Source organism: Lynx canadensis, chromosome A1, assembly GCF_007474595.2.
Source record: "Lynx canadensis isolate LIC74 chromosome A1, mLynCan4.pri.v2, whole genome shotgun sequence".
Lineage (NCBI taxonomy): Eukaryota > Metazoa > Chordata > Mammalia > Carnivora > Felidae > Lynx > Lynx canadensis.
The window spans coordinates 47,446,923-47,472,350 of record NC_044303.2 but is presented as its reverse complement, the minus strand read 5'-3'; the positions used below and the strand labels follow the sequence as shown (position 1 = coordinate 47,472,350).

The window sequence follows — 25,428 nt, the reverse complement described above, 5'->3', positions numbered from 1 at the left end:
GTATTGTTTTAGGTGGGAAGAAATGACACGATGGGAGGAAATGATCTGAGAATAAATACGGATAAAGAAGAAAAGAGACTGTAACCAAGTCTTGGGACAGTCCCAACATTTAGTGATCAGGAAAAGGAGAATGCACAGAGGAGCCTAAGTAGGAGCTGGCAGAGAACTGTGACAAACCCAAGGAAGGATGATTTGGATGCCAAAGGGTCTCAGGGAAGGAAAGGTCATTTGAAGAAGTCTTGGTCAGACTGAGAATGGAGCACTGAAGCAGCTGAGACAATATATTATTAGCGACCTCAACAGTAATGGCTTTCGTTAACTGACAGTGAAACTTGATTATAATGGATTCCTGAGGGTGCGGGTGAAGAAGGAGATACACAGCAATTACAGATAATGCTTTGGTGGCATACTGGTGTCAAGTGGAACAGAGGGTCAGGCCAGAGAACCTAAAATTAATTAACTATATTTACTAGGTTATTCCAAGTTGATATGATGGTACGAATGTTGTAGTGGGGGTAGGGGGGGAGTTTGACCCTAGAGAGGAGATCATCACAGGACAGAGTCCTTGAATGGAGCAGAGGAGATAGTAGCGCCCAACCAAAAGAACAGAATCATTCTATTCATTGTCACAAGAGAGAAATCTGAGGTTTTGGTATCGATCAGGTAGGTGGACGGATGCAGGGGTTGGAGGAGGAGGTAGGTCTCTAGTGACTGCTTTTGATTCTCAGTATGGAGATTGAAGTCACTCATCTGAGTGAGGCAGGAAAACAGGGAAATGGGAGAGTTAAAGATAAAAGGAGAAGGAATAAAGTTATCTCCTTGGAAGGTGGGAAATTGTGGGAGATGAAAAGGGTAGTTAAAGGAGCCAAGCAGTGCGGGTTTTGGATGTTGAGGTCTCTAAGAATCCTAACAGGTGTTGTGGCAGACTTGAAGCACTTCCTGACCTGCTTCTATCTTATTTCTTAACTATTTAACATGTCCAAAATAGAAACAGCTTTTCTTGTTCTTTTCTTGTAAATGCACTCTGTTCATGGAACTGAGCCTTCAAAAACACTTTACTTACCTACCCACTCATCTGACCTGCTAACTACACACCTTCATTTTGGGAGGCCTGGTGTGGGAGGAAGGGACACGCAGAATTTATTAGTGACATCTGTGGCTAAACGCCTGATTGTAATGAAATTGAAATATTTGTGTAAGTTGCCCTAAGAATAGAAAGAATTTTTTTCTTACTGTGCTATATATACTGGAGCTGTATATTCCATAATGTGGAAGGTCTTTTAGAAACAATACCTGATAGTGATAATAATAGTTGTGTATGGAGCGTGTGGAAGATTCACATACTAACCACATCTTTTGGTTTGCTTATTTCACAGAATGAAATAGAAAGTGGAAGAATAATATTTTCAGAGCATCTTCCTTTAAGTAAGCTGCAACAGGGCATAAAATCTGGTACATACCTTCAGGGAACATTTAGAGCCAGCAGGGAAAATTACTTAGAAGCTACAGTATGGGTTCATGGAGATGATGAAGAAAATAAAGAGGCAAGTGTTGTGTACATAAATTCCATATGCAGTAAAATAGTTTTTGTTCATGATTTCTTTCATCGGTGTTTAAAATTTTGTATGAGAATTTAAATTTACCCTTCAAAGTGTATCAGCTTAAAGGGAGCTATGTGATAGATCATAGATAATAGAATGAATCACTATTTTAGAAAACTTCTTATTGAAGAAAAGAACTTTTTATTTAGCCATTTTTAAGAAAATGAAAATTTAATCAAAAGGTAGGCTGCGCCTGTTTTCTGAATGATGGCTAGTTATGTGACATGCTGTTTACATAACATAGAATTGCTCCAGAGGGCTTCACACACTTTAAAGCAAATAGTAATCATTTTTGGGTGCTCACTATTTGCCAGGTAGTCTTTTAGATGCTTTGAATGCCGCATTTCACTTAATTTCCACCTGTGCTTATGAAAGCAGGTACTCTTTTTCATGCTACCTGTCTGTACCCTGAGATTTAGATTAAGAAATTGTCCCAAGATCTTTTGGTACTAAAGTAAGAGTTATTTATGGTGGAGCCATGAACACAGCCCCTACTTTCTGACATGTATTCTCAACTTGATATTGAGAAATTGAGAGGACAGAGTAAAGGGACACTATAGAAGAGGAAAAAATATAAAGGAGAACTGGAGATACATAGAAACATTCAGGATATCTCTTCTGTTAGGCAGCCTTCCCATTCTTATATTGTCATTAAAAATATCTGGACACATGTCATTTGCTGTTTTACACAGATAATCTTACAGGGACTTAAACATTTAAACCGAGCTGTTCATGAAGATATTGTGGCTGTAGAGCTTCTTCCGAAGAATCAGTGGGTGGCACCATCTTCTGTGGTTTTACACGATGAAGGGCAAAATGAAGATGATCTGGAAAAAGAAGAGGAGAGAGAACGCATTGTATGAAACCAAGCAGGTTTATCTTTTGTCTCTGTAGCTTTGTATAGTTCACTTATGTTTTAGCTTTGGAGAAAATGAAACAAGTTTCACTGCTTTCAGATTTACTGATTAAGATTATAGTTCTGTGCGTTTAATACATTTTATACACGTAGTTGATTATTTTCCCTGTTAAGTATTTAAATAGTTTTCTTTTCAATTAATATCTTAGTTTGCTCAAATAAATGGGTTTAAATGCAAAACGACTGTAACTTGCTTATGAAACTTTAATTTTGCCATTCAGTTACATGATCTGTCTGAATTAGTGAGGTTTAAGTAAATACAAATTTGAAATTTTCTGAGTTGCTTTTAAGTAATATTAAAATCCCATCATCATAATAGATGTACCTATAGGCCCTCACATAAAGGTCTTTTAATTCCTTCTCTGTTACCATATTTACTGTGAAGAGAATGCTTTCACTCATTTCTCATGATCTAAAGTCTACCTGATAGGACTCATTTATTTCTGTATTTTAGAATTATAATAACACAAATAGTTGAAATTCACATGTTAGTAGTTCTTTTTCTATGAATTATTTTCAGTGTTCTAGAGTTTTGCTGTTAACATCCTTGCAGAGTCCAGGCCATAGGAAAGCGTTGAAGTTGAAATACTGTAAAATCCCTCAGCTATTTCTAAAAAATACTTTTTATTTAGGTTTTTATTTTAGATAAGGAAGAACCTCTAAAGGTATATCTCTTTGTAATGAATTAATAGTTGCCACGTAGTTATTTAGTGCAAACTGCTACTAAAATCCTAGTCTGTTAATTCCCAGACCTGTGTGTGTGTGTGTGTGTGTGTGTGTGTGTGTGCGCGCGCGCGCGTGTGTGTGTGTGTGTGTATGTCAGTAAATCCTCGTATTAAAACTGAAGAGTTGAGGGGTGCCTGGGTGGCTCAGGTGGTTATGCATCTGACTCTTGATCTCAGCTCAGGTCTTGATCTAAGGGTCATAAGTTCAAGCCCTGCATTGGGCTCCATGCTGGACATGGATCCTATAAATATTTGTGTGTGTGTGTGTGTGTGTCTGTGTGTGTCTATAAACTGAAGAGTTGAGTTCTAACGTATTCAGTTATATTTGTATTTTTTCTTTGTTTTTTGATTGTTTTTATAGTGCTTTATTATTATGGAACTATTTCCATGGTTTGGTTTGGCATGTTCTCAGAATTTTGAGGCATCAAGATTCTGTAGCTCTATGTCATAATTTACTGCCTGAAAGTATTAATATTCATATTCATATTCTGATTTTGAAGAGAAATTGTCTCATTATACTTGGAGGAAAATAACTTGAATATTTTTATTTTTAAATCTCAGCTTAAGACTGCTGTAAATGAAAAAATGTTAAAGCCTACAGGTAGAGTTGTAGGAATAATAAAAAGAAATTGGAGACCATATTGTGGCATGCTTTCCAAGTCTGATATTAAAGAGGTGAGTAAAGAGTATGTTAATGTAATTAAAAGTAATACCCATTAAAAGAACTTAGAAGCCTCCCCATGCCCCTATCCTCAAATTTGTATGTCTGTATGTAAAATCTACTGTCCTGATTTTCTTTAGTCAAGAAGACATCTGTTTACCCCTGCTGATAAGAGAATCCCTAGAATTCGAATAGAAACCAGACAGGCTTCTACATTAGAAGGAAGGAGAATTATTGTTGCTATTGATGGTTGGCCCAGAAATTCCAGATATCCAAACGTAAGCTTGAATGATTTATTTTATCTTAGAATATTAAATTAAGAATTGGATATAAAATTGCTTCTTTTAGTTAAAGTAGAATCTGCTTTTGTAATAAAATTCATACTGGAATGTAGGAATATGCCACAAAGTTACCTAGTAAGTGGTATATCCTGTTTGAAAATTAATGTCATGAAATTGTAATGTAAATCATTTGATTGTTTTTACTCAAATTTCCTAACAAATAGCTTTTGATAATGGTGTTTGAAACCTTAGTAGATTATAATAAATTTTGAAGCTACTGTATTCGAAGTACATTTTGAACTTTAAAGATCATTGGAAACAAACAGACACTTTGCTGTATAAAAATTGGGCCCTCGGGAAGTCTCCATCCTAAATCATTTGAGATTTATAGACTCATTTTTAAAAAGCATTGGGGGGTGGGGGGGGGGCGCGCCTGGGTGCCTCAGTCGGTTAGTGACCGATTTCGGTTCAGGTCATGATCTTGCGGTCTGTGGGTTCAAGCCCCGCATCAGGCTCTGTGCTGGCAGCTCAGAGCCTGGAGCCTGCTTCATATTCTCTCTCTCTCTCTCTCTCTCTCTCTCTCTGCACCTCCCCCGTTCATGCTCTCTCTCAAAAATAAATAAACATTAAAAAAAAAAATTTTAAAAGCATTGGGGGACACCTGGGTGGCTCAGTTGGTTAAGCATGCGACTTCAGCTTCGGCTCAGGTCATGATCTCATGGTTTGTGAGTTTGAGCTCTGCATTGGGCTCTCTGCTGTCAGCACAGAGCCCACTTCAGATCCTCTGTTCCCCCCAACCCCCCCCCCCGCTTCTCTGTCCCTTCCCCATCGTACACACGTTCTCTCTTTCTCTCAAAAATGAACATTAAAAAAAATGAAAAAGCATTGGGAACATTTAGAAATTCTAAGGTGATATATAAATGTTCCAAGAATTTAATGTAATAATAAAACATAAATGACCAAACAAAAAGCTGTTAAATTCACCTTTTTAATAATACTTTTTGGCCTTAGGGACACTTTGTAAAAAACTTAGGTGAAGTTGGAGATAAAGAGACTGAAACAGAAGTTCTGTTGCTTGAGCATGACGTTCCCCATCAGCCTTTTTCCCAGGCTGTTCTTAGCTTTCTACCAAAGATGCCCTGGAGCATTACTGAAAAGGTAAGTTGAAAAGAATGTAATGACTTTATAAATTACTCTGTCTGGGCTAATTTGATTTCTGTATGTGTTTTTAAATACATAGAAACCATAGTCCCTTACTTGCTTGCATTTAGTTAGATATAGAACTCTTAGGTATTAAAAAAATCATTTGTTTTATTCAAAGATAATGTTTTTCTGGGAAACCAACACTAGCTTATGTCAAATTGTTCAAAGGTGAAGAAACTATATGTTACAGATCATAATGTGTGGTTATCTTTAACAAAGTTTCTTTTAACATGTATAGAGATTGTTGATTTTGTAAGAGCTGTTTGATTTGTACTATCAAAATAGTTTTTTATTTCTTAATAATGTGGCATCTTCTAGGACATGAAAAACCGAGAAGACCTAAGACATCTGTGTGTTTGTAGTGTGGACCCACCGGGATGTACTGATATAGATGATGCTCTGCATTGTAGAGAACTTGAAAATGGAAATTTGGAGGTATTCTTCTAGTGATGCTCTTATCCAAATACATAGTTCTGTTTTTGAGTTCACTTTCTTTTGACCCATTGTAGAATTTGCGAATTATTCATGCCTAGTCAGTTATACTAATGGGCATGTGTCAAAGTTGAAATGGTAAACGTGACTGTGCTTTGTCAGTTTTGCTCTATTTCTTTTCATTTGAATTCCATTAGTACATTTATCCAATTAAACCTGTAGACATCCTTTTATTTTTATCTTTTTAAGGTTGGTGTTCATATTGCAGATGTTAGCCATTTTATTAGGCCAGGAAATGCTTTGGATCAAGAGTCAGCCAGAAGGGGAACAACAGTGTATCTTTGTGAAAAGGTAAATGAGTTAAATTTAAAATGGAATTTTGACACATGCTTGTAACTTTTTTCATCATCTGTTTTATTTTTTTTAATTTATATTTTTATGTTTATTTTTGACAGAGAGTGAGTGGGGGAGGGTCAGAGAGAGAGAGCGAGACAGAGGATCTGAAGCAGGCTCTGTGCTGACAGCAGAGAGCCCTATGTGGAGCTCGAGCTCACAAACTACGAGATCATGACCTGAGTCAAAGTTAGATGCTAAACCGACTCAGGCACCCAAGTGCCCCTGTTTTATTTTTAATAGTAAATCATCTGAGGTGTTTCCTGAGAAGGGTGTATCCAGCTTCAGTATTTAGTGAAATATGATGAATAACTATTATGTGAGTTGTGCAAAACTACAGGCACTTTTGAATTCTTAACAGTCTGGAATAATACGTGAATTAGCTAAAAGGCATACATAGAAAAAGGTGACTTTAAATCAGTGAAGATACTGCAATGCGTTTTGTTATTGAGTGGCCCAAATAACAAGTAGATTTAGTTAATATAATATAGATTTAGTTCTATGTTATGTAACATAGAACTTGTTAGCTGTGGGTAACTAAGGTATTTTCTGTTGCTTTTAAATTAAGTCATGAGTCTATTTTGTCGTAATTTGCCAGTTCTTAATAGAAAAGAAAGTTAAGCTTAGTCTATTACGAATTCATTGTCAAGGTTCTTCCATGTGACTTTTTTTAATAAAAATTTTGTGGCACCATGAAACACCATGTGGTTTGAGTTGGGCATTGGAGGAGAAAGGTCCAGTCCTAGAGCTGTTAAGGCTCGTGTCTGTTACCTAGTACAAACTTGCTGTACAGAGCAGAGATTGCAAGCTCGGAGGACAGCTCGGTGGCTGTGGAGAGGACTTCTACTTACATCCACTGACATGAAGTCCAGTTTCCTTTTATTGCTTCCCGTTTATAACAGTTGTGTGGAAATACTTTTTCTAGAGTTAGACTTATTTCATATTTTCTCAGTTTGATGCACAAAGACTTTTTTCCCCCTTGTTAAATTAATGCAATTTGAGAATAAAACCTCAAATACATGTATGGCTGTAGCTAAGTGGTCTGCCACTCTTTTTATTTTCTGTTCCAGAGGATTGACATGGTTCCAGAGTTGCTTAGCTCTAACTTGTGTTCCTTAAGATGTAACGTTGACAGGTATTTATGCATGTTTTTTCATAAGAACATAATACTTCCTACTTTGACTGATTCCCATTAACCAACACTGTCTACTCTCCCTGTAGGTTGGCATTTTCATGTATTTGGGAAATGAATCACAATGCTGAAATCTTAAAAGTGAGGTTTACCAAAAGTGCCATTAATTCAAAGGTTAGTTTCATGGTTAGTTTAACGTTTAAAATCTTGGGTACTTTTCACAGTATTCTAGATGGTTTTGGAAAAGTCGGGTTTTAACAAATTAAATTTTTCCGCCAGTGCTGCAGCAAAATCTAATTTTTTCCAGTTTTCTGCTTAAATCTTGCTGCCATTATTTTGTATTCAGAAACTTGCAAAGCCTGGATACTTGAGAAGACTAAATAGATGACTTTTTGCTTCAACTCAGGAACACTACCATTTGAAATGGTTCCAACTTATAACCCGTCAGTATTTTCAAAGTTGGCATGTACACCGTCTTCTTTTACTCACATTTTTTCATAGAAATGATGTTAGGAATTATGGTTGGATTTCAGCAGAACTAGCCTAAGAGCTCAGGTCAGACAAAAGGGAGCCAGGCTAACTTTCTCATCCTTCCCTTTATTGGCAATCTACCCAGATTCCCTTCTCTTCTCCCTTTGCCCTGAATCTTCGCCTGAGGTTTGCCATCAACTAGTTGCCTTCAGCAGTTCTGGATGAACTAGTGGTTGGAAAAGAAAGCAGTGTTGGGCTGACAGCCACGTGTGAATGATTGAAGCCTTCCTCAGTTTGTATTTTTTAAAAGGATGAGTTTATTTTTCTCCCAGACTTGGTCAGTGTAACAAAATCGTATGAAAAATAAAATTTAGTGAATATAAACAGAAAACGTTTTTAGAAGGGGAACTCCTAATTCCTAGTAGGTAAGTTGCCTCTCCCCAGAATCTGACCTGGCTGGTATCATCCAGCTCTCTGATGCTATTCCTGATTTTTACTGGCGAAGGTGCTTTTATTTTTATTTTTAGTTTTAAATAAGCTAAAAAATGGTAGTTTTCGATGAGATGTGAAATAGGAACAGAAGCACTATTTGTGTGTTCAGATTATAATTAGAACTTACTTGAAATCTTTTTTCCTACGATTGGTCTTATTTTTAGATACTTACTATGGGGTATTTCGTAGATTTTCTGTAAAACATGTCTACATTATTATAGTTTCTTAATTATTTGCCATTGAGTAAGGAAGCAGTGATCATCTGGAAAGGATTTCACTTTACAGTCATTGTCCGAGGATAATATAACTTCCTTTTTTATTTTATTTAAGCATTACCTAAGTATTTATATGTTAACTGAACTATGAACGTAATTAAAGTTTAAGCAATTTATTTATCAATGAATACTACTGTTTTGTTTTAACATGAGTTTGCTTATGTTGTGTGTTGCATCAGATACAAAATAATGAGCCAGAGGTTATAGGTGTGGAGTATAAATAGTATAGCTAGGAATCTAGCTATAAGTATATAGTGGAAGTATGAAAATATAGTAAACTGGTTTTTATAAGAGTTATAGTAACGTCTGATTTCTTTTTTAGGCTTCTCTTACGTATGCTGAAGCTCAGATGAGGATTGATTCCACAGCCATGAATGATGATATTACCACTAGTCTCCGTGGACTAAATAAACTCGCTAAAATTTTGAAAAAAAGAAGAATTGAAAAAGGGTACATTTCAAAAATATTAAGAAGTGTCTTAATTTAGGGGCACCTGGGTGGTTCAGTCGGTTGAATATCTAACTTCGGCTCAGGTCATGATCTCACGGTTTATGGGTTCAAGCCCCACATTGGGCTTGATGCTGTCAGTGCAGAGCCTGTTTAGGATCCTCTGTTCTCCTCTCTCTCTGCCCCTCCCTGATCGTACTCTCTCTCAGTCAAAAAAAAAAAAAAAAGTATCTTTATTTATTCTGGTAATAAGATAACTTGTGAACTTTTTAAAGTGTTTTGTCACAGATAATGATGATTTATTTAATGAGCTGAATAGAAACTCTTAAGTAGAGACATTTCTTTTTCTTTTGGCTACCTTTTAGGTTTGCAACTTGCTTGATTCTGAACTGATGTTTGTTTAGTAGTTCTGTCTTTGTACTTTATTGTGCTAAAAACTGATATATGTGAGGGGCGCCTGGGTGGCTCAGTCGGTTAAGCTTCTGACTTTGGCTCAGGTCATGATCTCACAATTTGTGGGTTTGAGCCCTGCGTCAGGCTCTGTGCTGACAACTCAGAGTCTGGAGCCTGCTTCAGATTCTGTGTCTCACGCTCTCTGCCCCTCCCCCCCTGTTCATGCTCTGTCTCTCTCTCTCAAAAATAAACATTTAAAAAAAAGAAAGACCTGATATATTTGAGCTAAAGATCTGGAAGAGATTCTAGAGAGGCAAGAGCTCCTTAAGACTGTTCTGCAGATTGTTTCTAATTTTAGTTAGAAATGAGTTTCCATATTGAACATTGGTTTTCAGATGCTTAAATAAATGTGGATGAACTTATTGCACTTTAGAGTTTGAAGTGATTTTAGAGATTATTTAATCCAATACCTTCATTTTTTAAATGATTAAAAGTTACATAGAAGCAGTCTTCCCAAAGATTTGATAGCTAGTGGCAGGTATGTGTCTCTTAGCTGTTATATCATTGGATTTGCCTAACTGCAACAGTGTGAGATAAGTAGTATCCAAGTACCCAAACGTGTTGAGATAAAGTAGGTAAAAGAAATTTGATTTCTAAGAGACATCCTTGGGGCGCCTGGGTTAAGCATCTGACTTCAGCTCAGGTCATGATCTTGCAGTTCGTGAGTTCGAGCTCTGCATCAGGCTCTGTGCAGACAGCTCCGAGCCTGGAACCTGCTTCAGATTCTGTGTCTCCCTCTCTCTGCCCCTCGCCTGCTCACACTGTGTGTCTCTCTCTCTTTCACAAATAAACATTAAAAAAAATAACAAAAGACATCATCAACCATCAGAGTGAAGCAAGTACAGCTGGCTTCCAGATGTTGGTCTATGGGTAACCATGCCCAATGCCCATCAGGGTAGGGTTACAAGCGGCTACTAAAAGTGCTTTTGTTGGGGAGCACAAACTGTTCTGTGCTGTGTCATGAGATGTGCCTATTTAAATTAAAATCCATTACAACTAATGGAAATTAAGAATTTAGTTTCTGAGTCACAACAGCCACATTTCACTAGTCACTTATGGCTAGTGTCTACCATAATGGAGAATGTGAATAGAGAACATTTAAATCCCTACCGAAAGTTCCATTGGACAGTGTTGTTCTCTAGGTAGTTGCACCGAGCCATCCCTGTCTCCTCACACAGGTGAGTTTTCTGGGAATATTTCATATAATCCTAAATAGAAAACTTAAAAGTGTGTGAGGATAATTTAGATGCAGTGAAACCCAAAGAAACTAAAAAGGACACCACACATTTTCCAGCAAGTGTTTGTTCATTGAAGGTTTTTAGTATGCCAGACATCAGAAGAGAGTGTGTAAAGATAACTTCTAGAAAGTTTTAGGGGCATTTGGGTGGCTCAGTCAGTTAAGCGTCTGACTTAAGCTCAGGTCATGATCTCACAGTTCGTGGGTTTGAGCTCCACATTGGGCTCTGTGCTGACAGAGCTTGGAGCCTGCTTCAGATACTGTGTCTCCCTCTCTCTGCCCCTCCCCTGCTCATGCCCTGTCTCTCTCTGTCTCAAAAATGAATAAATGTTTAAAATTTTTAAAAAGTTTGTTTTAAAAGCAAAATGAATGAAATGCAAATTGAAACTATATTCATTTTGGTGGTTTTAAAGTAAGGGAGAGGGGCGCCTGGGTGGCGCAGTCGGTTAAGCGTCCGACTTCAGCCAGGTCACGATCTTGCGGTCTGTGGGTTCGAGCCCCGCGTCAGGCTCTGGGCTGATGGCTCGGAGCCTGGAGCCTGTTTCCGATTCTGTGTCTCTCTCTCTCTCTCGGCCCCTCCCCTGTTCATGCTCTGTCTCTCTCTGTCCCAAAAATAAATAAAAAACGTTGAAAAAAAAATTAAAAAAAAAAAAAATAAAGTAAGGGAGAGAAATTTGCACTTGTAACATAGCTTCTCTTAATTAGGACAGAAAGATAATTTTTAATGTCAAAAACAGTCTACTTGGGGCGCCTGGGTGGCTCAGTTGGCTAAGTGTCCAACTTCGGCTCAGGTCACGATGTCACAGCCCGTGAATTCGAGCCCCGCGTCGGGCTCTGGGCTGATGGCTCAGAGCCTGGAGCCTGCTTCCGATTCTGTGTCTCCCTCTCTCTCTGCCCCTCCCCCGTTCATGCTCTGTCTCTCTGTGTCTCAAAAATAAATAAACGTTAAAAAAAAAAAAAACAGTCTACTTAATTTTGTAACTAGACAGTCATTTCCTGGTAAAAACAGATCATTGAATCTTCTCAGTCTTTGAAAGAATTGCTTTTTAGGCCAGATGTATTAAACACAGACTAAACGTAGTGTAGAATCTTGTTGTAAAGACTGCGTAGCAAGAAAGGAAAATTGGTCAAGATTCTCTCTCTAGTATTCCTTTGGTTGTTCCTCTAATAAAGCTGAAGAATTGAGGGAAAAGGTGAAGAATTAGCTTGCACCATCTCCTCGTTTTTCCTTTACGTTTCCCCCTTCTCCATGATTGTTTAGGGTTACCCGGCTTCATTAAAATTCTTTAAAAAAATTTTTTTTAACGTTTATTCATTTTTGAGAGACAGAGCATGAGCGGGGAAGGGACAGAGAGAGAGGGAGACACAGAATCTGAAGCAGGCTCCAGGCTCCGAGCTGTCAGCACAGAGCCCGACACGGGGCTCAAACTCACGAACTGCAAGATAATGACCTGTGCCAAAGTTGGATGCTCAACCAACTGAGCCACCCAGGCGCCCCTTCATTAAAATTCTTTAAGTTGGTTTGGAGCTGATGAAAATAGCATCAAGGTATGAAGAAACATAAGATTTTCCTTGTTGGAATTTACTTTTCACAGGAGAACTTGCTAACTCATTAAGTGAACCATGCACAGAAAGCACTTAACATAGGGTGTTGTCTGACATGTAGCATTCCAGATCAGTAGCTGTCAGTGTGTGTAGCATATCAGGGTAGTAGTTTATCAGTCCCCTCTGTTGGCTGAGTGAACGTGGAGGTACTTTTGAACTGTGGGTCTTCTGATAGTACTCATCTACACATGGAAGCTTCTCTTTTGCCTCTCTCTGTCATCCCTTTCCCCAATACATTATTTTCAGTAGTAAATAAAACCCTACCTGTTATCTTCTTCATTTGTAAAAGTGATTATAGACTCCTGTAGCTCAATAAAAGCCCACAGTTTGGGTACAGAACATATTTAGATTCTCAGAAGCACAAGGACTCTTACTGTGTTGCTATTGTCCTTTTTTTTTTTTTTTAAGTTTTTAAAAATGTATATTTATGTATTTTGAGAGAATGAGAGAAAATATACATGAGCAGGAGAGGGGTAGAGAGAGAGAATCCCAAGCATGTTTTGTGTTGTCGGCACAGAGCCTGACGTGTGGCTCAATCCCACAACCATGAGATCATGGCCTGAGCTGAAATCAAGAGTCAAACACTTAACTGACTGATCCACCCAGGCGCCTCACTATTGTTCTCTTTTTAAATACATTTTAGATCTGTAAGATACAAAGCTTTCCATAAAAATAGAACATAAAACTTAGCAGGTTGACCTTAAAGCCTTCAGAAAGAAAACTGTTAATGCTTTTGTTATAATCATTTTCTATTTTAAAAGCATCACTTCTGGAATTATGTCTGTTATTGGCTCACTTGACTGATTTACCTCTTTGATTTTTATTTAGGGCTTTGACACTTTCTTCTCCAGAAGTTCGATTCCACATGGACAGTGAAACTCATGATCCTATAGATCTGCAGACCAAGGAACTTAGGTATGTAACTTTTAATGGGCATTAGATAAGATTTTTATCTTATCTTAAATGTAATATCTAGTATATATAATAATAAACAAAACATATTTATACCCAAAATACCTATTTCTAGTAGGGCTGTGATTTCTGTAGTTTTTTGACTTACGATATATAGAGAAAAGTAAGTATCATTTTGCTTTTTAGTCTATCTTATGTAAAATTGAGAAGTATTATTATAATAGAAAAATTTTCAGCTTGAATTGGTCTTGATTCAACTTGATAATAGAACTTGACTAGTAATAGTTGTGGTAAGTAAAAGATTGCCCTAGTAATTTAATATTTAATGTAGAAGAGAATAGTGGTCAAGATCACGTGCTTTGAAGCCAGACTACCTAGGTTTGGATCTCACTTTCTCCAATGGCTCCAGACAAGTTACTTAACATTTCTATACCTCTGTTTGTTGTTAAAATGGGATTGAATGGTACCTATCTCACAGGGTGTTAAGAATACTCATGTTATTGTTATTACTGTTGTATTGATTTAGGAAGAAAGGCTATTTTTGGTTAAATCAGAGTTAGGCCTCTTTTCCATGCCTCTTACCAGGTAATTCTGACATTAAATGTATACTTACACTTTTTTCTATTAGATAAACAAGATTAAAAATGAGCATGCACTCAGGTTTCTTAGGACCAGAAATTTGAGTACATGCTCATTTTGTGCTTTATAAAATTATAAAATTAGAGCTACAATTAAAAAATACTTTTGGGTGAACTATTGGTCAAATATAAGTAATGTTAATATGAATAGTAAGCCTATTACTAAGAGGGTTTTTTTGAGGAAAATGTTGAATCTAACTTTGCCAAAGTAGAACATCATCCATTTCTTTTTACCAAGCAGAAAAAACAAATTTCTATCAGATTGTAGTTTTAAAGGTATGATTAGAGGCCTTCCTAATATTTAAAAAGTAAAAGGAATCTAGTCAAGAAGTTCTAGGATGTTAAAAATGGAAACATGAATGAAAGATTAACATAATGCATGTTAGTGACTTGGGAGAAAGAAAACACAGTGTAAACAGAACACAGATAATTTACTAACCTAAGTTGTAGATAGACATGGACTAACGATATAGAGTGAGAGGACTAGGAAATTGGTTAAGAGTTTTGAAGTCAGATTATGTGGGCTTGGGTCTTGTTACTACTAACTCCGACTTTGAGCAAGAGAATAATGCTACACATCCTTAGTTTTGTCATCTGCAAAACAGGACTAATGTCTGTGTGTGTGTGTGTGTGTGTGTATGGATATAGATAGATATCTTACAACATAGTGCAATGTCTGGCCTGTAATAAATACCCAGAATGGCTAATGTAAATATAATTTCTTCATTTTTGTGATTTATTGGTGAAAATTTTAATTTTTTTTTTAATTTTTTTTTTTCAACGTTTATTTATTTTTGGGACAGAGAGAGACAGAGCATGAATGGGGGAGGGGCAGAGAGAGAGGGAGACACAGAATCGGAAACAGGCTCCAGGCTCTGAGCCATCAGCCCAGAGCCCGACGCGGGGCTCGAACTCCCGGACCGCGAGATCGTGACCTGGCTGAAGTCGGACGCTTAACCGACTGCGCCACCCAGACGCCCTGAAAATTTTAATTTTTTAAGCCCAAATTGATCTGATCTAAATAGCTTTTAATTCTTCTTAGTAAACTTTTTAAATGCATTTAGAGTTAAAAATCTCTTCAGACTTAGTAAAAGAAGGTGAAATGTTCAGTACAGTTTAGATTTTATATATTACTAGAGTTAGTAACCTTTATTCATTCATTTTAAAGTTTATTTATTTTTGAGAGAGAGAAAATGAGAGCAGTGAAGGGACTGAGAGGGAGAGAGAGAACCCTAAGTAGACTCCGCACAAGCCTGATGCGGGGCTCCATCCCCGAACCCGTGATATCATGACCTGAGCCAAAATCAAGGGTCAGATGCTTCACCGACTGAGCCACTCAGGTTCCCTGTAAAGCTTTTATTTTTTAAATGCAGTTTCAAAGTCTCTCACATGAGATTTACTCATGTAGTAGATGCATAGTAAGAGATTGTTAACACCACAGCTGAAAAATGGGAGTCAGAAGTTATTAAAAACAAGCATGTGCACACACTATGAATGTTTACATAGGAAGTATGTCTATTGTCTCCCTGATAGAGAAGATAACCTGGGAATAAATGTGATATCCTTATTTAATGATTTTTCCGTTGGCAGAGAAACAAATTCCATGGTGGAAGAATTTATGTTACTTGCCAATATCTCTGTTGCAAAAAAAATTCACGAAGAATTTTCAGAACATGCCCTGCTTCGAAAACATCCTGCTCCTCCTCCATCAAATTATGAAATTCTTGTTAAGGCAGCTAAATCCAAGGTAAGGTCACATAGTTTGCAAAATCATCTGTATTTGTGTTGTGATTTATCTGTTGTACTATATTATCTGTATTTGCATCTACAGGAAAGTTGCGTTGTTTTTTGATACAAAAATATGCCAGGAGTATCTTTGATTTAAAAAAAAATTTTTACCTAACTTGGGTGTAGTCGTCTCTTCCCACACTGAAATCATTTGCTTAATAAAATTCTTTAATGTCCTTAAAGAGCACCCTATGCTACAGCCATAAGTTCCAGACTAAGTTATTTGCAATATTCTGAACATATGAAGCTCTTCCATATCTCTTTGCCTTTATACATGTTCTTTATGCCTGTGTTATTTCATGCCTCCTCTGAACTGCCTAACTTTAGAGACTTAGAAATAATTTTTTTCCTCTTCAACTCAGTTAAGCCCTCTTTATATCATGTCTCTAAGAAGTAAGTCCATTTACTGCATACATTAGGGAAATGGAAATATCTAGAAAGGGTATTGTATCCTCCACCACATAGCTTTGGTTAGTGGACTTTCACTTAGGCATAATTACCCTTACCCTTGAGGGGACTACGGCTTACATTGGTTTTCTTTGGATCACTTATTCAAGTCCAACCTTTCCTGCCCAGAATAATGCTGGAAGTAGTATTGGGCCTCAGGGTATTATTCTAACGGAATGGTGTTGGTTTCTGATTTTTCAAATCTTTCTGGTGGGCCTACTACTCCTATCATCTCCATAAGAATAGAATCAGCTTCTCTGCTGTAAGGCTTGCACTGTAAATTGGGGAATTTTCTCTTACTGTCTTATTTCTTCCTAAGATCTGGGTAGAGGAGGGAGGATTTAAGTATTTTTGCCTCCTCTCCCACAGTAGAACAAAGCAGTTACTTTGATGTATCAGCAGATTGGGCTTTAGTGACCAATAAAGTTTTAGTTTGCTTCTGGCCTTTACTTCTACTTTGAATGGAAGGAAAATAAATACCTGCAGGGGAAATCCAGACATGCTGACAAGGATCCAGATCTGCTTTGATTTTTTTTTTTCCTATTGCAACAAAGAATAGTCAGGCACCAATTGGACTTGGAGAAACGGAGCTACTGCTACCACGGTCCATTTCCCCTTTGAAACTTCTGCAGGAGGTTGATACATAGTACCTTTAAATGCATTCAGAAAATTTTCAGCTTTGATGTTACACAAAATTACTTTTTATAAATTATTTGTAGTTCTCTTAGGTTAAGGAAAAAAGGTATAAATACCATCTGGTCAAGACCACCATATTTATTCAATATAATTTGTGTTTTGAAGACATGATGGTACTGATTTTAAAATGTTTAATATGATGCTCTTTCCCCTTCATTGCTCTTAGAATTTGGAAATTAAAACTGATACAGCCAAGTCCTTGGCTGACTCTTTGGACCGGGCTGATTCTCCTACCTTCCCGTATCTGAACACTCTCTTAAGGATATTAGCCACTCGCTGTATGATGCAGGCTGTGTACTTCTGCTCTGGAATGGATAATGATTTTCATCACTATGGCTTAGCATCCCCTATCTATACACATTTTACTTCACCCATCAGAAGGTACTTTTTTCTTATAAAATTATAGGAGATAGAGAATAGTTGATTTTCAATTGTGAAAAGATGCTTTAATGCTAACATAGTGTGATTTTTTCTTTCTCCTTCATGTGTCTAGATATGCAGACATCATCGTTCATCGGTTGTTGGCTGTGGCTATTGGGGCTGACTGTACTTACCCAGAGTTGACAGACAAACACAAGCTTGCAGATTTATGTAAAAATCTTAATTTCAGGCACAAAATGGCTCAGTATGCCCAACGTGCATCAGTAGCTTTTCATACTCAGGTATTTGCCCTCTGTCAGTAATATTGGAGAGATGAGGTTTTGTTCACCTTTAATTTAATTTCAGAATGCTTTTTATTAATTTCCAAAAAAAAATACTTTAAGATAATCCTTAATAATGTTGTATGTTATTTTACAGTTGTTCTTCAAAAGTAAAGGAATAGTAAGTGAAGAGGCCTATATTCTATTTGTAAGGAAGAATGCTATTGTGGTGTTAATTCCAAAGTATGGTTTAGAAGGTACAGTCTTTTTTGAAGAAAAGGACAAACCAAAGCCAAGGCTTATTTATGATGATGAGGTATAGTATTTCTAATGTTCTTGTTTTGTTTTTTTTCTGGAGGGGGCACTTTTTTTAATGGTACCTAGAAAGGATAAAATTATGTTTTGTATGCTACAGTTACTTGTGCCAACTAAGTTTGTTCTGTTCATAATTTCCCACCTCAGTATATCTTCTCACATACAAGTGTTGTCCTTGATTTTACGTTGTGTAGTTTCCCCCTTCAAGGAAAACTTGAATTATGCTTTGCACTAGGCAGACAGATGCATTAATGGAATAAATGATTGCTTATAGCCTGGAGGAATTTTTTAAACCTCTTTCCAGCATCTCTTATCTGACACACTCCCTACTTCCCTAACCTTAATAGAACTACAAAACAGCAGACCTTGCCCACAGTACCTTTTCTTCTAGTAGACCAACAATTTGCTGATGAATGGGGTGAGAATCCTGAGATGAATGAATGTATACAGTGGGACCATTTTACTGAAAATGGGTAGTATGCACATAAATAGGCCACGTATACGTGAAGCTACTAGATTGGTGGTTTTTGTTATATTGAACACCTAGATGCTTATTAAATATGGAAGTAATTATTTAATGTAAACTTTTAAATCAATGTGAAAGATAAAGAACTAGAACAAACCTCAAGTGTATGAAAGCAGTTTAAAAAGCAGTAAAATGTGTTTTGTTTAGATTCCTTCACTTAAAATAGAGGATACAGTGTTCCATATTTTTGATAAAGTTAAAGTGAAAATCATGTTAGACTCATCTAATCTTCAGCATCAGAAAATTCGAATGTCCCTGGTAGAACCACAGGTAAGACCAAACTTAAACTGTCTGTGTTGTGATGGGATATAGCACATACTGTGTGAAAGACAGGAGTGTGGTCATAAGTTATTTCTGTTCAAGAATAGAGAATTGGGGAGCCTGGGTGGCTCAGTTGGTTGAGCCTCCAACTCTTGATATTAACTCAGGTCGTGAACTCATGGAGGTGGCATCGAGCCCTGCATAGGGCTCTGCACTGAGCATGGAGCCAGCTTGGGATTCTCTCTCTCCCTCTCTTTCTGCTTCTCTCGCTCTCTCAAAAATAAATAAACGGTAGAAAAATAAATGAAAATAAAGAGGATCTTGTAAATAGTGTAGAGGCCAGATATTTGCATAGCAAATCTATTTTGTGACTGATTTTCCTAAGCTGTGGGATCCCAGATATTGGGGATTCTTTGGAAAAGGTCCTCAGTATCAGATGCTGAGACATCTCTGAGATATCCTGCCTGGTCCCTTTTCACTTTAATTGGTTTTGAAATCTGAACTTTTGAAGATTAAGTATGTTTCCCCCTAAGTTACTGGTTCTTAACCTTGTTCTGTCCCACACACCTAAGGCCTCTGATGCTGACTGTTACAGGGGCCTAGCTAGGGTAAACTGGAAGTGTTCAAGTTCAACCACACTTTACAAATGACAGTGACAGTGTCACTGACAGCTTGCCATCCAGAGACTGTCTACCTTTTACATTTTAAGCCACCATTTGTGTGTGAAAAATGTATACTTTGTATGGAAAACCTTTACTTTCTTCTCCCTCTCTACCCCTATATCCTTTTAAATTTGAAATTGTCAGTGGGGAAGGGGAAGATGAGAATGAGATTTATTCTTATTTAATGCTTTTACTGACATTTTTTTCCCTATTTGCATTACTTTAGATCCCAGGAATAAGCATTCCGGTTGATACTCCAAACATGGACATTAATGAACCAGAGAGAAAGAAGAAGAAACGTGAGAAATAGCTACAGTCAACAAAAAAACTTCAAACACTGGTTTCCTTAAAACAAAAAAAACAAAAAAAGAAACCTTGAGTGAACACTTTTAAACTTAAGAAGTGTGTGATACAGTTTGTTACTCTTAAGTACATTTTAATGGTTTTAAAAATTTGCATTTTTATTGAACTGTTTGTTGACTGTGTCTGTCCCATCATACTACTTCATTTCTGAATTGAACAGAACTATTTATGCATAAAAATTCAATTGAATATCCATCACGTAAATAGTGACAGGATAGCAACTTCAAGGATCTGTAAATATCATTTAAATAGAGCATTCGTCTGCTTGCTAAAGAACAGATTAATTTTAATAAGTAATTTGATTATTTAATATTGATAGAAAAAAACTATCATTTTCCTATGGAGGAGGATAGAACATTTGAGAAGTCAGGAACAATCTGTTCTTTCTAAATCTTGAAAGCTGTCCGTGTTTGGTGTGGCAGTTATTAGATTGCAAGACAATGAAGTCAAGATTTGTCAAGGAATTTAGTCCTTTGCCATCTTTAATTTACCTCATTTATTTTAAGTGTTCCCTTACTGTTGAAAGCTTCCGGTATTTTTATTAGTGGTCCTTAAACAGCTGTGAGTTTTTGGGAATTGGATGTTGTAGGAAGGCAAGAAGTAGGATATTTGGATCTGACTGGAAAGTTTTTTTTTAATACCAAGAAGTGTGATCACCATCCTTGACCTTAGAGCTCACACTTTCCCCTCCACCCCTCCAAGTAAGGCATTGGGACTCAGAGAATAGAGAGGGCACGTTAAACACGTACATTATGTTTCTTATAAAAAGTAGGTCATTAATGGCTTTTAAACTGCATACATATCAGGTTCTGTAGGAAAGGGGGGATCGTGTTAAGGACATATTAAAGGGAACAATTGAAGTAAATATTAGTTTGGTATGCCTTGTTAACCACAAAGATTAGTAATGATTATTTTTTAAGAATTATTTTGAGATATGGGGTGCCTGCCTGGGTGGCTCAGTCGGTTAACGGTCCGACTTCGGCTCAGGTCATGATCTCGCAGTTCGTGAGTTCAAACCCCACGTCAGGCTCTGTGCTGACAGCTCAGAGCCTGGAGCCTGCTTCAGATTGTCTCTCTTTCTCTCTCAAAAATAAAGATTAAAAAAAAAAAAAAAAAAAAATATTTTGAGATAGAGTTACCTTAAAAAAAAGATTTACTTAGCTTATCCAATTTCTAAAGTACTTACAATGTACCATGCTCATCACCACATCAGGTAAACTATCTCTGCCTTGAAGTAGCTTGTGGTACAATGCCAGAGAAAGGACTGGCAAATATATCAGCAGGCATACTCAGTGGGAATAATTACAATGTGTACAATTTAGGCACTCTAGTTTCCTGTTACTGAGGAAAACATCCCAACATTGAGGCAGAAATTGTTCCAGTTTAAAGAAAATAACTTGGAGTGGTCTTGGGTCCAAGTAGTAAGTTAACACGCAAGAGCAGGTGCCAATAAGCCATTTTCTGTAAAGGCCCAGCCATGTTCGATGATGCTGGACAGTCTGTGTAACAACACGGTACTCAACTCTTCCATTGCAGTGCGAAAGCAGCTGCAGACAGTATGGAGACAAGCCTGGCTGTGTTCAAACAAAACCTTGCATTTAAATATCACAAACTTCATGTGTCACAAAATATTACTCATTTGATTTCCACCGCCCCACCATTTAAAAATCCTTTGCCAACAGCCCGTAGTTTACTTGCAACAAAAGGAAATGGGGGCTTCTTGGTTAAACAAAGCAATGGCTAACCTTCTACTTTCCAAGTTTGTTTTCTTGTGTGTCGTTTATGAGGAAGACCTAATTCAGGCATTAGTCCTTATTGGGTAGTTTAAGATGACCAGAATCCAAATTTTCACCCTAAAGCTTCATCTTTGGTAATCTAATATGCTTCTAGTGCCAGTTATTAGGCGAAGTAGCATATGTGGAATATTACACTTAAAAAGCCCTGTTAGGTAAAACCACTTTCCCCATTTAGTAGATGAGAAGATGAAGGTTTTATGTCCCAGATCAAGTAGTAAGTGATGATGGATTTGAACCCAAGCTATAATCACTATCTTATTTCTTGTGCTATTAAGAAAACATAGCCAGGGAACTGAATTCCTCCTACTGCACAGTAGTTGTTAAATTTAAGTTTATATTGATTCTAAAGCCCATTTGCTTAAGGACTCAATTTCATAATAGAGTCTTGAGCAGTGGACCTAGTGACTAACCACTTAATGGTTAGTGTGCTGGGGGAGAGGAATCAGGTACACAGGAAGAAATGGTCTTTTTGCAGGTTAGCAATAAACTTATAAGGTGCAAAAAATAAAGTGACACAATGATAGTATGTTCTTATTTCCTAGGGCTGCATGTGAATTATTCCTCCATCTTTTGAATAAGATAACTTTGAAAAGGTGATTTGCAAATACGAATATACATTCTCCAGAGGTAATGTGTCCAAAAAATTTATACATCCCTTCTACTCCCAACGTGAACTTTAAGATTTTAAAAAATCAGTTTTGTGTCTGCCCAACCATAATTTTATAGGCCTAAAGTCATACAGGAACTGTGTCACCCAGTCCCCACTGATTTATTCCTCCCCAGCCAAATTTGAGCTGAAAACAATGTTCCAACCCTAGGGATGGAGATATATTCTGGGCATTCCCACATTTACCCCACTAATAATGTATGATTTTTTTTTAAAAGTTTATTTGGAGGGGCGCCTGGGTGGCGCAGTCGGTTAAGCGTCCGACTTCAGCCAGGTCACGATCTCGCGGTCCGGGAGTTCGAGCCCCGCGTCAGGCTCTGGGCTGATGGCTCAGAGCCTGGAGCCTGTTTCCGATTCTGTGTCTCCCTCTCTCTCTGCCCCTCCCCCGTTCATGCTCTGTCTCTCTCTGTCCCAAAAATAAATAAACGTTGAAAAAAAAAATTTTTTTAAAAATAAAAAATAAAAAAAAAAAAGTTTATTTGGAGAGAGAACGCATGTGTATGTGTGCACGGTTGGGGCAGAGAGAGAGATTCCCAAGCAGGCTCTACTCTGTCAGCAGAGCCCAACATGGAGCCCGAATCCATGACCCTGAGATCATGACCTGAGCCAAAACCAAGAGTGGGAAGCCCAACCGACTGGGCCACCCAGGTGTGTGATACTAAGTTCAAACCCCCAATAATGTGTGATACTAAGATGCTATTTGGACCTTTCTAGTGTTTACGTTTTCAAAAGTAGTAACTGGAACAGCTATCACTGGAACCAAGAATTTCTGCACAGAAATTAACAAATCAAGAACAAAAAAGTCTGGGAGCCTTCATCTTTCTATTTTTTCAATTAAGTTTGCTTTTTATCTAAGATCTATTTCTTTCACAAAGGTTATAAATGTAAATTCGTTTTATGTAAAACAGTACCCTCACAATTTTACATGATCTCACAACTACTGCCAAATTCAGTGCTGTTGGTAGGGTGTACTAACTAATAAGCAGTTCACTGGCTCTGTAGGATAGGGACAAAGTCCTTACTCTCAAATTTATTGTTAAACACATCAATCAAGGTAAGTACAAAAATATTTATTAATAAAAAATACACTTGTACTTCAATGACTTGAAAGTTCCAGGAGTTTTTCTGTTGTTCCCATGTCACTAAATTAAGCCCTTGATTTTTCACATTAAGGGGGAAAGAAGAAAAGCTAAACCTGTTAGTTAAAGCAACTTTTTCCCAATCACGATCACATTATTGATCCTGTGTGTAAAAAATATGTGAGGAGCCATTCACTGATGGTCTTTGGTTCTGAGAAGTTATTCTATGGACTGCTGCCTTGGGAGGATTTGCTGTTCTCATTCAACACCTCTGTGTTATGCGGTCTTCCTGTGGGGGGAAAAAACAGAAAATACCTTATTTGCTGCTTGGATAGGACCATTCAAGCATGCAACTATTATGTGAATATTTTTTAAAACTGGAATGAGGATTTCCTTATGAATACTAAAGGTACAAGTGAAGATAGGATTTTCTAGAAGTCCATATTCTGCAACCAAAAGAGTAGTTTTCCTATATCCTAATGCTTGCTTACTTTTAAATGGGCAACTACAATCCCACCTCATGACAAAATGGATGAAAGAGAAATTAAGGTGGCCTCCACATTAAATCTTCATATTCACTGGAGAGCTGTGTTCAGTGTATTGTGTTCATTAATAAATTGGCATATAAAAATCAAAGATTCTCCCAATTAGTGCCTAAAATTAATGTTTATTCAAATATGCATATATATATACATATATATATATGTATATATATATGTATATAGTATAACCATCCTATCTAGAAAGTTCAGTAAATGTCCTAATCAAAAGTATATTTCTGTACAAATACTTAGTAGGTAAGGTATGTGTTATTCCTGGTCTCCAAAGGCTCTTGGATTTTTAAGAAAAAAGCACTTAACCTTTGAGAGTTCTTATTTTGATGTGTAGTCTCAGTTTGAAACGTTAAAGGCAAAAACCTATCTTTCCCTTTAGTTTTAAGGAAAAGCGTTCAGGTGCCAATTCCAAAATAGGACTAGTTCTCCCTCTCCAACCTCTTAATCTCTCCCATAGCCAGAGTTATTTAGGAAAATGAAGTGTTTTGATTTAAAAAGCACGTTCTGTGGTTAAATGAACTGAAAATAGGATGAGGCTTAAACATGATAATTTAAAAAATTTTAAGCAAAATGGGGTGGAAAAAATATTGAAAATGGTCATTTATTTTTGTTTATATTTTTAAGTAATCTCTACACCTAATGTAGTGCTTGAACTCCCAACCCCACGATGAAGAGTCACATGCTCCACCAGCTGAGCCAGCCAGGCGCCCCTGAAAAAAATCACATTTAGTAAATACTTATAACCTACAACCATATCAATCTTTCTCTATTTTTTCCATACCTTTGTATTAAGAACTTGAGATTTATTCTCAACTTCCAAGGTTTGTGCATCACTATCTGCTCCAACCGTATCCATAATATTGCTTCCACAATTCTGTGTGTTATAGCCACTATCCATCTGATAGGGAAGAGAAGGAAAAATACCAAGGATAACACTGCAAACTAATTCACTTATCCACAAAATCTGAGAAACTTCTTTTATGTTTAAATAAGTAAAATTAAAAATATATAAAATGTATTTCTAAAATTATGTACATTGGGGTGCCTGGGTGGCTCAGTCGGTTAAGTGGTTGACTTTGGCTCAGGTCATGATCTCACAGTTTGTGAGTTCGAGTCCCGCATCAGGCTCTGTGCTGACAGCTCAGAACCTGGAGCCTGCTTCGGAGTCTATGTCCCCCCCCCCCCCCCCCGCCCCTCCCCAGCTTGTGCTCTCTCTCAAAAATAAACACTAATAAAATTATATTTATTTAAAATATATAGTTAATAATTATATAAATGTAAGTGAATCATTATATACTACCACTCACAACTGAATAAAACAATGTATTATTTATTCCTGATCATACTGAATGCAATTGAAAAGTAATATGCAAACATAAAATGTAGTTCTACATAGAACTGGTTGTTCTCCAAAGGAGTCATTGTACTATACCATTCCTTTTACTAAAATATATCTTGTAATTTCGTTTAGAATCCGTGAACAAGCCAGTATAAACTTGCTTTCCTGTTACCTTGTGATCACACTCAGTAGATAAAAGTGAGGATTACAATCAACTTCAAATTCCAATTTATTTACCAGGCTTGTCTTTGAATGGCTTGACTGTATCTCTAAGATTTACTAACAGGCATGCTATCTTTAAAAGTACTCAAAATAATTTATTTTTTAAAAGGTCATTTACATTATACTCACACCCACTGCTGACACACAAATCTTACTTCATAATAATACCACGTATACAATGGCTCTAGGTGTTAGTTC

The 25,428-nt window shown here is 37.0% G+C and overlaps 2 protein-coding genes across 5 annotated transcripts in view; one reads left to right on the top strand and one right to left on the bottom strand.

The window, feature by feature from the left end:
- The window catches only part of DIS3 (DIS3 homolog, exosome endoribonuclease and 3'-5' exoribonuclease), a 29,121-nt gene extending 9,326 nt beyond the window's left edge, over positions 1–19,795 (top strand). For both annotated transcript variants that reach the window (XM_030311920.1, XM_030311926.1), the window contains exons 5-21: positions 1,377–1,544; positions 2,294–2,458; positions 3,804–3,917; positions 4,044–4,181; positions 5,196–5,342; positions 5,706–5,822; positions 6,069–6,170; positions 7,283–7,347; positions 7,434–7,518; positions 8,905–9,032; positions 13,153–13,239; positions 15,465–15,621; positions 16,972–17,186; positions 17,299–17,467; positions 17,604–17,762; positions 18,435–18,557; positions 19,437–19,795. In XM_030311920.1, the coding sequence (XP_030167780.1) occupies positions 1,377–1,544; positions 2,294–2,458; positions 3,804–3,917; positions 4,044–4,181; positions 5,196–5,342; positions 5,706–5,822; positions 6,069–6,170; positions 7,283–7,347; positions 7,434–7,518; positions 8,905–9,032; positions 13,153–13,239; positions 15,465–15,621; positions 16,972–17,186; positions 17,299–17,467; positions 17,604–17,762; positions 18,435–18,557; positions 19,437–19,520 (2,223 nt within the window). In that variant the 3' untranslated portion in view covers positions 19,521–19,795. The remainder of the gene's footprint in view (positions 1–1,376; positions 1,545–2,293; positions 2,459–3,803; positions 3,918–4,043; positions 4,182–5,195; positions 5,343–5,705; positions 5,823–6,068; positions 6,171–7,282; positions 7,348–7,433; positions 7,519–8,904; positions 9,033–13,152; positions 13,240–15,464; positions 15,622–16,971; positions 17,187–17,298; positions 17,468–17,603; positions 17,763–18,434; positions 18,558–19,436) is intronic.
- A 3,236-nt stretch (positions 19,796–23,031) lies between these two features.
- The window catches only part of BORA (BORA aurora kinase A activator), a 29,558-nt gene continuing 27,161 nt past the window's right edge, over positions 23,032–25,428 (bottom strand). For all 3 annotated transcript variants that reach the window (XM_030311951.1, XM_030311957.1, XM_032591916.1), the window contains exons 11-12: positions 24,451–24,567; positions 23,032–23,404 (exon numbers count right to left, since the gene is read on the bottom strand). In XM_030311951.1, coding sequence (XP_030167811.1) covers positions 23,378–23,404; positions 24,451–24,567 — 144 coding nt within the window. In that variant the 3' untranslated portion in view covers positions 23,032–23,377. The remainder of the gene's footprint in view (positions 23,405–24,450; positions 24,568–25,428) is intronic.